The sequence below is a fragment of the Acyrthosiphon pisum genome, chromosome A2 (genome assembly GCF_005508785.2).
Source record: "Acyrthosiphon pisum isolate AL4f chromosome A2, pea_aphid_22Mar2018_4r6ur, whole genome shotgun sequence".
Taxonomy (NCBI): Eukaryota; Metazoa; Arthropoda; class Insecta; order Hemiptera; family Aphididae; genus Acyrthosiphon; species Acyrthosiphon pisum.
The window spans coordinates 71,390,778-71,403,026 of NC_042495.1; the positions used below are offsets into that span (position 1 = coordinate 71,390,778).

General features: G+C 32.7%; 2 protein-coding genes across 7 annotated transcripts in view; one reads left to right on the plus strand and one right to left on the minus strand.

The window, feature by feature from the left end:
* Positions 1–12,249, minus strand: part of LOC100572769 (tubulin glycylase 3A-like) — a 110,393-nt gene that overhangs the window by 42,910 nt on the left and 55,234 nt on the right. For 5 of the 6 annotated variants that reach the window (XM_029489495.1, XM_029489494.1, XM_016804721.2 and 2 more), the window contains 3 exons: positions 5,537–5,901; positions 2,211–3,785; positions 1,540–2,081 (listed from right to left, as the gene is read on the minus strand). In XM_029489495.1, the coding sequence (XP_029345355.1) occupies positions 2,247–3,785; positions 5,537–5,785 (1,788 nt within the window). In that variant the 5' untranslated portion in view covers positions 5,786–5,901 and the 3' untranslated portion in view covers positions 1,540–2,081; positions 2,211–2,246. Of the gene's footprint in view, positions 1–1,539; positions 2,082–2,210; positions 3,786–5,536; positions 5,902–12,249 lie in introns of those variants that run through there. The other variant, XM_029489492.1, reaches the window with a different exon arrangement.
* LOC107883849 (cytochrome P450 4C1-like) lies at positions 7,148–11,953 on the plus strand. The gene is made up of 8 exons (XM_016804722.2): positions 7,148–7,455; positions 8,594–8,808; positions 9,084–9,278; positions 9,418–9,667; positions 9,761–10,055; positions 10,957–11,033; positions 11,126–11,315; positions 11,378–11,953. Exons 2-8 carry the CDS (start codon positions 8,612–8,614, stop codon positions 11,704–11,706), a joined length of 1,533 nt encoding a protein of 510 aa, XP_016660211.1. The 5' UTR covers positions 7,148–7,455; positions 8,594–8,611; the 3' UTR covers positions 11,707–11,953.

A 12,249-nucleotide genomic window follows, 5' to 3' on the forward strand; every position in this document is an offset into this window, starting at 1 on the left:
CCAGTCCGCCCCTGCCAGGACAGTAAAATCATGTAAAATTTAAAAAAAAAAAGTTATGCTACTTATTAAAACGTATAACAAAAATTGTCAAAATTATACGATTAGTACATAATTTAAGAAATATACTCATGTCAGCAAATTCCCAAAAATAATATTTTGAAAAAAGTTATTACGTTTAAAATTATTTTAATTAAAATAATATTGAAATTTTAAAAAATCTAAAAAATAAGCTACTTGATTTAGATAAAATATGTTTTTACTATCATATTTTTATAATCAGATTCACAAATTGGTTATTTTTAATTTATCTAAAATATTTAAATAATAAATTAAAATAATTGTTTTTATATTATAAGTGTAGCACAAGTTACTATAAATTATATATAAAAAACAATTAAATATTGATTAGAACAAACGTTATTCCATCTATCAGATCTTCTTGTTTAACAAGACTTGTTACACCCTCTATATGAGGTTAGGTATTTATAATATTTGAAGAGAAATAAAAAAATTATATATATTGAGGTGGGCTATTATTCTTAACAGATTTGACTACCTATAGACTATAATAGTTCAAAATATTAAAATATAACGGTTATAATTAGGTGACCAGGTGACCTTATAACATATTATTTACCACGCGTGTAAATAATATTACAGTCGAGCGTTCTTCGAAATATATTTGACAACTAAGTAGTTAATTTCTTAATATTGTTATGCAATATTACCGAAGTTTCATCGTTTGTCAATACAGTATACACTATACATGTAATAAAAAAATATATATTAATTTCTTAACGATATATTTTAATATAATAGTGTAAGTTATACAACGTATTTTTACAGTTTTGCATTTTAGCTAAATAAATAGGACAATGAGTGAACAACGAAAATACTTATACGACATAATTTAATTGATTTATGATTGTTGTTTTAGTCTACAGACTCAACAATTACTTACTAGACTGATTTTCACTTATTTTCAAAGATTTTTGATAACCAGGAAGTACTCAAACTTGTTTAGATAATAATCTTACCTTTAAATTTTATTAGAAGTCAATTCACTCTAATTTTTAAACTAACCGAGCTACACGTGTTCTGCTTTGCGTAGAATTTGCTATGTTACGCACTTGTAAGACGGAGACAACATATGCGGGTATCACGTCTTTAAGCCCGGCAACTAGCCATTATCTATTTGTAGAGTGGGGTACGGTTAGATAAGTATACGTGTGTGTATGTGTGGCAAGGGCTTGTCACTAAAAACCCGCGGGTCAGTGGTCACATATCCGGGAATTAGTGATGATATCGGCCGGTGCTTGCACTCAGAACACGTTTCGTGATTGAATGCGACCACCATACTTCACCAAGCCACTTATTATAATATTTATTATAATTTATTATTCTTATATTATGTTATAACTCACGTCTTGTCTTTTTTTTTCTAAATTCAAAACCATTTATTGTAAAATTATTATATTATTCATATATTTTTTTTTACGTTTGTTAAAAATAGTAAAATTTTGTTTCTTATTTCTCGTATTTATGAGTGCTTATATTTTTATTTATTTCAACAGAATAATAGGCCTATGAAGAAATTAATCACTGATTTTTATATTACATACAATACCTATACGTCACATCAATTTCTTGAGTAAATTATAATATATACATGACTGTAATACATTATTATTTGTCGAAACAACAAAGCGCGAATAATGTTTATCACTAACTGATGTCCGACCTACGAGTTAATACTGAAGTAGGTAAACTGTAAAGAAATTTATCAATACATTCATATTGGGTTAAACTTTAAAGACTTCAAAGTTCTATTGCACGCTTTGTTAATAAATTGCATTTAACATTTCTATAATGTGCGTGTTAATTTTAATTGATCGTGCTCTTGGTTCTTGATACTAATCAGTTTTGCTTTTGATAGTTAAATTCTTTAAAATCAGAGACGATCAGCGTGGATGACGTGATGAACTGAGACTTCAGTTTAACCGGCGACTTATCTGCAGCAAGTGTGACAGCAAACGATGCAGACGATCCGAAAATCATGACATTTACAACCCGCACAAAACCTAACATTTTTTTACAAAAAAAACAATATTTTCTATAAATTTAAAACTTTTCAAAATAATGGATTATCCATAGTTCTGCTGAGTCACATTATTATAGTAATATAATAATAGTAATAATAATAATCATACTCATTTAATGATCGCCGCTGCAAAAGTTGAGTTTCGTCACGCGGTCTGAGTGTTGTTGTTGCGGTTTCGGCGTATGATGGACTTACAAATCCTTTGCACGGACGAGATTTTCGTCTTGCACTTTTTGAACAGCTTTGAGCACCGACATGGTTTGCGTGGGCCACAAAGGTTGTGATTTTCGGACGACCTAAACTCCACATCGTCTGCTGAGCACAGCTCCGCATCGTCTGCTGACACCGCTGCCTCCTTCATACCGGATACCGGAGAGGGCGTCAGCGGTTTATCCTGCACGTCGTCAGCACTGACCGTCTGCACGTACGTACTGATGGAATTGTCGTCCCACCAGTGGTGTTGGTGACGGGCGTGACTGCGGGAAGCGTGTGTGGACACTTGGCCGCGCGGTCGATCGGTCCTGCTGGCCAGCAACTTGTACGCGGTGGATGTGGGCGCCGACTCGGCGAATGGTCGCGGCGCGTACGTAACAGCACCGGCCGGCATCGAACACTCGTGCACCATGTCAAACATGCCTATCCGGGTGGTCCGACCGCGGCCACTGTCCACCAACATCTTAGCCACGCCACGTGCCACACTACGCGCTACGACTGCCAATGGCGCCATCCGGTCACGTTTCCTGCTACTGCAGTCAGTGTCCAGACACGGATCGTCCGACACGATATCGATCAGCCACGGCCGCGTATCGTCGCCAAGGACGAACGTGCCACGGAACAGTTCCAAGCAGTTGGGTCTCAGGTCAAGCGAGCCGGCCGTCGCAGCCGTGGCCATTACGGACCCCACGGACCGCTTGACCGCCGAGTAGAAATCGTCGTCGTCGTCGTCTTCACCGCTGTCGTTCACCGCCAGCTGTTGCTGCTGCTGATTCCGCCGTTTCTTTTTCTGCTTACCCGTTTTCTTGCCATGCCGTATGGTCTCAACGAGCTGATTGAGGCTGCAAGTCAGTGCCGTCGGCCGCAGCATCCCATGCAGTCCACCTGACTTGACCCGATGGAAATGCCCGTCCTTGGTGGCGCCCGGGTGCAGCGAAAACCCGTGCGTGTACGGTTGCACAGCGCACGTCCGGTGCAGCCACACCGTCAGCCGACCGTCAAGCGTCGAGAGCACGATCCACGTGTGCACGTCTGACTTGACATTATCGCACAGCAGTGGCGTTTCGATATACTTCTGAACGATGTGGTGGGCACCAGCTACGCGCGCGCAACAGTCAAGGACATCGCTGATCTTCTTCAGCATCACCGGCCGGCCGCACTGCAGGGCCATCGTAGACTTAACAATCCACACGTTCTCGTAACCATCCATCGCCGTTTGCGGCCTCACCGTTGTCAGCTGGTCAACCAACTGGCCACTAAACGTCGTCAGATAGCGCAGCGCCGCTTCCTCATCGTCGACCGCTACCGGCACTGTGAACTTTCGCCGATCATGTACGATCTTGTAGTAATGTTCGAAAAACTTTTCCCAAACATCACCCTTCCCCGGAAACGAAGCCGAACTTAGCGTTCTGCCGTCTGTTAGGTATTGGTGACATTTAATCGCGGCGAAGTTAAGTGCCGAAAGAGGAACCTGCATTATCAAGAAATAGAAAAATTAAGTAGTCAAAGCGTATCAAATAAATAACGGATAAAAAATTGATATAGAAAATGAGCGATAATTAACGTTGATGACAGATAGAAAAAAACACACATCATAGTAAATACAATACATTTATACATTCCAACGCTCCACGCAAAATCTAAAATACAATTTGGTCAATTTCAATGCAAATTAATTCAAATTATTTTTATTTATATATTTGTTTTAAGTATTTTAATTTAACACAGACATTACAGTAACTTACACAATGACGAAATAAACTCAACACCTACTGGATACTGTACAGCAAAGTGGTTACCTACTTGACTACTTTAAAAAAAAAATAGTTTTGATTTTAAGGCGTGTAATTTTTAAAAACTTTAAAAATTTTCCTATTGGTATAACCTTTATTAGAAGCTAATAAACTCAATACTTATACATATATTCAAAACAGTAATCGGACATCGGGAAGTACATAAAATAACCTTCCACTTATCTGTCTAAAACCACACAAAATATAGGCTGCTCGAATACCTTTAAATGACTGCAAAACTAAAATTGTTTTTGAATATTGGTACCAATAAAATATGTTTTAAAACTGAGAAAGCCACAAAATAGTGTGGGATAGATTTTGTGTTAATCCCAGCAAACAATAATATGGAATAAAAACGAATAATGCTTGAAAAATATATTATCTCAAAATTGATGAACTAAATAATTAACCAAATCGTCAAAATAAATAACGATATAAAACGGTCAACACAAAATAAAATAGTTTTACTTTGAATAGGAATTCATTTTTAACGTATAACGATTAATAATGATTTCGTTTATCAGTATACCTAGCTATGAACCTTAGGCTCAGTGGCGGCGCCAAAGGTGGGCCCGGGCGGGCCATAGCCCACCTTAGAAACCCCTGGCCCGCCCGTTGGCCCGCCTAAAAGTTTTGATTAAATTTAATAGTTGAAATTATAATTTTTAAGTATTTTTACGTAAATAGATCTATCCCTGTAATTTCGTGGTCTGGTTTTCCTAAATCACACACACTTCACACATAGCTATGTATATGGATACAATATAGATTGTTTACGTTTTATATTTGGTGCGGTTGTTCGCGGAAACGGCTTGGACGGGATTACGACAATGTTATTGTAAAAATCTAATTTTAGATAATTGTCCAATATAATATATTGTACAAGTATTTAATAGTTGTTTTATATTTTATTATGTACCTAGTTATGGTTTGCTAATCGCTAATCGCTAATGTATTAATATTTATTCAATTATAAACTAAAAATTTGTTAGATGTATAATATTATGTTGTTTATTAAATAAAGAAAATATAATGGATTGCAGTTTTATGTATTTAATTTTACTTTTCTTTTATCTGATAAATAAATAACCCAACTCACCAAAACTCCTGGTCACTGAGACTGTAACTCAACCACCATTTTTCAAGGGGGGAGGTCAAAGACCTTAAGAGGTTGAATAAACAATTTTTATTACAAAGGTACTGTACTTATATATGTAGAGTCAAAGGTGGGTATTCCAAAAAAGGACACTTCGGCCCCTGTCAACTCCCCCCCCCCCCCGTTTATTCGACTACCATACAACCATACGTCCAAACAACTGTGCCTGCCCAAATATATGTTGGCCTCCCTTTGGCCCGCCCTAGAAAAAATTCCTGGCGCCGCCACTGCTTAGGCTAATACGAAAATAAACAATTTTGCTGGTACGCTCACCTGACCGTTTTTGGCGCACATGGTTTGATGACCACCGTCCACGAATGCCCGCAGTAACGACACGCAAGCGGTTAGCGAGTAGTCCGCGACGAAGCTCTCTGCATGAATCCCTTCAGTGCACGCGGGGTACGCCCTCGGGTAGTGGTTGTCGAACTCGGATTGTCCAGCCAGAGCGTGACCACACAACTTCATTGCGGCATTCCAGTCCCTCGGGAACCGATTGACCACGACGTCCGGGTGCAGTGTCATCCAATTGACGCCGCCGCTGTGTGCGTCTGTCCACACCAGGCCAGATTCGTAACGTTTGACGACCACTTTGACGCGCTCAATGTTATTGTGCAGCGATATCACCTCGACGGAGGCACCTATATCCATATAGTATGACACGAACCGATTAAGTTGAATAAATTAAAGTTAAGTTAAGCTATGATGTATGTTATTATTAGTTAAAACATTGTTAAGAGTGTTGTATTGTGTGGTGCATTGGAGGGTATACGCGAGTATATGTCGTATACCCGGATCCCTATTTTTGGATTTATGTGTAGGTATACCTTTAAAAAAATTATAGTCTTTTATGGGTATACGCACGCTTCCAATTTATCATCATACAATTCAGTCATATTATCACCAAACAAAAGTTAAAAATAATAATAATAATAAACAAATTAATACAATAATATTTTATTATGACCATAGTTCGATTAAATTTTACCCGACTTCGGGTTCTTGCAGCGAAGACGATCGGAAACTGCCGAGCGTGTATACAATTAATGTAGCGGTTCCCAAACTGTGTATTAAAGTTTAAAAAATAGACCACTGAAATAACCAATGTATTTAATGTCAATGAAAGACATAATTTGTTTGAAAACTTTATAAATATTATCTACATTTTAAAAATATAAACAATACTGTTATTAATAATAAATAATTTGATATATTTTTTGAATATTGTATTTGTATTTTTTCAATGTAAAACGTATTTATTTAATATTTTATTTGAATGTACTCGTATGATAGTGTATAATGTCGGTGATACAATTTTACTGATTGTACTGTTTCATCACATTTGTTTTAATATTTATTTTTTATACCCTCTTCCTCCTAAAAAATTAACTATGAAATAAAGCTTAAATTATATTTTCCTTGAGCAGCCAAAAATAGAAGGCCTGTCCTTGTGTTGAGGAGGTTCAGATAGTCGATAGATGATAAATGATAATTTATTATTATAATGTTATGCTAGTTTTATTGGATATAACTCAAGTACAGTTAATACTTGAAAATTATTTAATAATATTTTAATATAATTTTTTATGGTAGGAATCTGGAAGGTGTTATGTAGTGTCGTGTTTCTGATAAAACAGGAGGCATAGATATTATTTTTAAAAATATTAGATTTTAATTTTAAATATTACTTGTTTTTGTTAAATTTTAATAAGATTCTTTGAGGCAGATCCCCAAGTGACAAGCATCATCATAATATGTTGAATAGTTCGGTATTTGGTAAATTAAGTGAACAATGCTGACACAGAAATATAATATAATATTTTAACTGTTGAAATATCTAATATGTTAATAGCCAATAGGTCACGTAGACATACAAACATATCATCAAAAACAATGAAAAATTTGCAACAGAAGCAAAATCATGAGTTACCCAAGTAGTATAGCTATAGTATTACTAGTATAGCCTACCTAAACGACGAGTTTCTTTTCGACTTCTATAATATAATGTCTTACTAGTTACTAAAACACAATATTGAAGCAGAACTCTTAAAGTGTTCAGATATCAGAATAGTTCGTTGGAGCTTTTTAGTTTTATTAGTTTTTACGTCTCCGTTTAACTTAGTTGTAATTTTTAGGTACCGTTTAGCTATATTCTTATTCGTCCAGACGTTTGTAAATTGGTTATATGTTTATATGTAAGTACTAGAAATGCGTATATACACTGTTTATGCGTTGTATTACGCGAAAGTATAAAACACAATTTAACCAAACTTAATTACTTCAATAAGTAACTAAAAGAACATGCAAATGTATTACCTAATTAATCTCTAGTTCACACATTCATTTATTAAAAAGACGCGGTACCGTATGTGTATTGTATCCGTCTTACACACGTACATACAATAAAGCAAAGTTCCTTCACCGGTTTTAATAGTGTGCTGTTAGCTTTTATATTAGAGTGAATTGACATATTGTCAAACTTTAAGGTAAGAACATTATCTGTGTTCTCTCGTTGTTTTTTTACAATATTTTAATTTTTCAGTGAGTATTTAACTATGAGTATTTTCAAATATTAATATTTTATACTCATAACTCATTTAAAAATTAAAATATCGTACAAAACCAATGAAAGAACACAGATAATGTTCTTACCTAAAAGTTTGATAATACGTCAATTCACTCTAATATCAAAACTAACCGCATACTATATTGAAACTGGTGACCGAAAAATTGACGTTAATATTTACGTGTGTAAGACGGAGACAACATAATATGCGGGTGCGACGTCCAGACGTCCTCTTAAACTAACTTCCTAGATAGCTACATTTATTTACCGCCTGTTTTTGCCAAATCATACATAACATAATTAAAAAATTGGAATACCCATCATAATAAAATAATATAATATTTTATTAGTTAACGTTATTTTATTTACTAAATCCCTAACCAAAATACCGCTTTAGGATTCTGTAACTGGACACCCTCCCTCCTCATAATAATATATTATCATGTAAATATTCTCCATCATATTTATCCAATTTGCTTATAGTACAAATTTTGCTACAGATTGTACATTTTCTTTTTTAATATATACAAAAAAAAAAGACGTAACATATTTAATAGTTAGGCAGAACATACACACCTAGTTGTTATTTAGGTGTCTTAAAATAATATGATATTTTTAAGACATTATAATTATTTGAAAAAAATTAATATTTTAGTAATTAATTAACTCTTTATATGTTAAAGTATCTAAATTAAAACTAATAGATGAAAATATATGATATTATTACAATTAAAATATAATTTAAAAAAATTAAAATGTGTTTGCAGGTTTAATATCGATAAAATATGGAGTATCTAATTTTTACGATGCTTTCTTCTATACTAGTAATAACTATAGTGATATTAATACTTAAAGGCAGAAAGAATAGAATATTAGCGAATCGAATACCTGGACCAAATGGATGGTTTCTTGTTGGTATGTTACCACTGTTCTTACAAGGACCAGAAAAATTAATCAAAAATATATTAAGAGAATACCGAATGTAAGTTTAAAAATTTAATAAAATATATTCTAGTTTTAATATATTCAGTTTTAATAAACATAATTTATTCATTCATTTTTACACTTATTAATTAACATACTTTACATTGTACCGTCTATATGAAATTACAAATATACAATGTTATATAGCATGTTATTTTGGATATATACTATATACGTACCAAAATTGCCAAAATTAAAAAATAAAACTACTTTAATTGGCATACAAATGTACTATGTATAAAATGTTAAGATATTTTTTAAAAATTGTTTTAGATATGAGAAACATATAGTTAAATTCTGGCTTTTTAATAATTTATATATTGTACTTACGAGACATCAAGATATAGAATTAGTTCTTGGGAATCCAAAATTTTTAAGAAAATCCAAGGATTATATGGTTTTACAAGAGTCTATCATGGGACAAGGAATATTTTCCATTGACGATATTGAAAAATGGAAAAATAACAGGTAAATTATAAAAATATTTGAAATACAACCTATATAATAGTTTAATTTTCTAATTAACTAAAAATAGCGTTAACTATATTATTCTAAGTTAATCCATATGTGGCAGAAAGTAATATACATTTTATCTATATTATTTTAGAAAAATGGTAATGAAAGGTTTTAATTTCACACCTACAAAATCATTTATACCAATTTTTTACCAAGAAGCAAACGTGCTTGCCGAAATACTTCAAGAAAAGTGTGTCCTGAAATCAAATGAATGTAATATTAGTGGTCCTGTTAGTATGGCCACAATGGAAATGATCGGAAAAACAGCTTTAGGTGTAACATTTAATGCTCAAACAGGAGGCTGCAATCAATTTGTTGAACATTTACAAACTGCAATGCATGTATGCTATCATATTTTGTGAGATACTTATTCAGTTGTTCATATTATCATATTAATAATTTCACATCTTTAAATAATTTACCGCTTATTTTAGGCATGGGAGTATAGAGTCACACATCCATGGTACTTAAACAACACATTATTCCGATTTTCATCAGTGAAACGTGAACACGATCGAAGTCAAAAAATCATAAACAAATTGACAGATGAAATTATAAAACAAAAAATCATTGAATTATCCCAAAATATAAATAACAGTGAGAAAAAAATAGAAAGTGATAATGAAGAGTGTTGCCAAAAATCAAAAACCGTTTTAGAAATTCTTTTAGGAAGCTCTCATAAAATGGACCATGAACAAATACGAGACGAAATTGTAACAGTTATGATTGGTAAATATCAAAACACATTAAAATATTTCATCTAATATCCCACTTATTATCGTTCCGAAGAAAACATACATAAATATTTAAAATAAAATAAAATTCTTTATCTTAATTCTACAAACCCATTTTGCTGTCTTCAATATTAAATAATATACATATTATCTTTCATTGCATAGAACCGCCCATTTCAACGGTCTTTCTTAGGTTACCCTATCCTGATATTCAACTTCTTATAAATGATCGTTCTCTACTACTTACCAATATTATTTAATTAATTATTGAATCATCAGACTATCTTATGGCTTATTCAACCACTTTTGTCTTTTATAAATTATAAAACTTCAAATATTTTTATATTTTATGTTTCTTATGTGCCATAAGGTATTAATTATAAAGGAAAATATCTATAAACTTATATTACATAATTATTTAATTATTCATTATATATATATAATTTTTTTATCAATCATTACGCCCGGTAACTATGGCCATTAGCTGTTTGTTTGTTTTGTTTGTAGGGGAGGCCGGGAGGGTACTATAGGTTGGCAAACACGTGTTTTTGGTTTTGACAGAATTTCAAATTGAGCACCCGTAGGTTTCTGCCATGTCCGGTCGGGGGAAGGCAGTCTCTCTCTCTAGACAGTTGCCTGCTCAGAGAAAAAAGCCACCCGTGATCGAGATTCGAACCGGCGACGGTACGCGTCGGAACCGACGCCGTAGTCCGCTCAGCCACTCCGTCCCCCATATATTATATATTATATATAGATAAATAAGTACAGTACACACCTTTAATTTGTAAACATGATACTTCAAGAAGATTCGTTACAACATTTTCTATAATATCTATAAACATTATAATTTATAAACTAAAATATAATTACTCGAAATAATATTAATCATATTTCAGGAGGACAAGAAACAACTGCTATGGCGATCACTTGTACTATTTTCATGTTAGCTCATCATCAGGACGTACAAAACAAGGCAAAAATTATATTTTACTAATGGATATTTAAATTACGTATAAATGTATATTGTATAATAAATTTAATGTTATTAATTAAATTAAGTTGCAGGTATTTGAGGAGTTACAATCGATATTTGTGAATGGAGATCGTAATGTACCACCTACTTATAAAGATTTTCAACAAATGAAATACGTCGAAATGGTAATCAAAGAGACATTGCGACTTTTCCCTCCGTTGCCATTTCTTGGCAGAAGATTAGATGAAGATATGAAAATAGGAGAATATATGTGTCCAGCTGGTAATTTTAAAACAAACATACATTTACGGTGTACTAAAAATATGTGAATTACAAATTTCAAGGTGCTGCGTTAATTATTTGCCCAATATTTGTACAATCAAGTCCATTGTATTACACCGATTCAGAAAAGTTTAACCCGGACAACTTCTTGCCCGACGCTTGTGGTAGTCGACATTCGTATGCATACATTCCATTCGGTGCGGGGCTCAGAAACTGTATCGGAATCAAATATGCTATGCTTCAAATAAAAACTGTTATTTCCACACTAGTGAGAAAAATAAAATTTTCCCCGTCTGAAAGATGTCCTACACCAGAAGACTTAAGATTAATGTTTTTAATGACACTTAAATTAGTTGATGGTTGTTACATCAAAATGGAACCACGGACGTGACTTTAGAGAATAGAGAACATTCATTAAATCAGTTTACCAGTCCAAATGAACAGTTTAATATGAATACTCTATATAGAACTAAAATAGGTACTATTATAACCATCATACTGCTGAATAAAAACCATTATCATATTTCCGAATACTAGATAAACAATATCTCAGTATGATGTAGATGTTAAGAAATAAGAATATCTACATATTATAATATTTAACGATTTAATTTATTCAAATTTTATTCTAAACTGTTTTGTGTATGTAAATTGATTTATTTCTTAAATATATCACTGATATAATTATAGTTAAGTAAATATATTTTAATATTAAAATAAATTAAAAATAATTTTTCTTTTATAAAAATATGTACCTAGGTATACATGATACATCATTTTTGTCCTTATTGTACCAAACTACTTAATAAATAAAAAAATACTGGTTCTTTTAATATAGTTTTTTAATAATTGTAGTATTTTTTAATTCATTGATTCAAAATGTTTTTGTACTAATAACCGAAACACTGAATATATTAAACTGTATTTGTCAAAA

Coding starts and splice junctions, on each gene's coding strand:
- LOC107883849 (XM_016804722.2), top strand. CDS start 8,612: ATGGAGTATCTAATTTTTACGATGCTTTCTTCTATACTAGTAATAACT. Junction 8,809..9,083: donor ATATTAAGAGAATACCGAAT/GTAAGTTTAAAA, acceptor AAATTGTTTTAG/ATATGAGAAACATATAGTTA. Junction 9,668..9,760: donor ATTTACAAACTGCAATGCAT/GTATGCTATCAT, acceptor CGCTTATTTTAG/GCATGGGAGTATAGAGTCAC.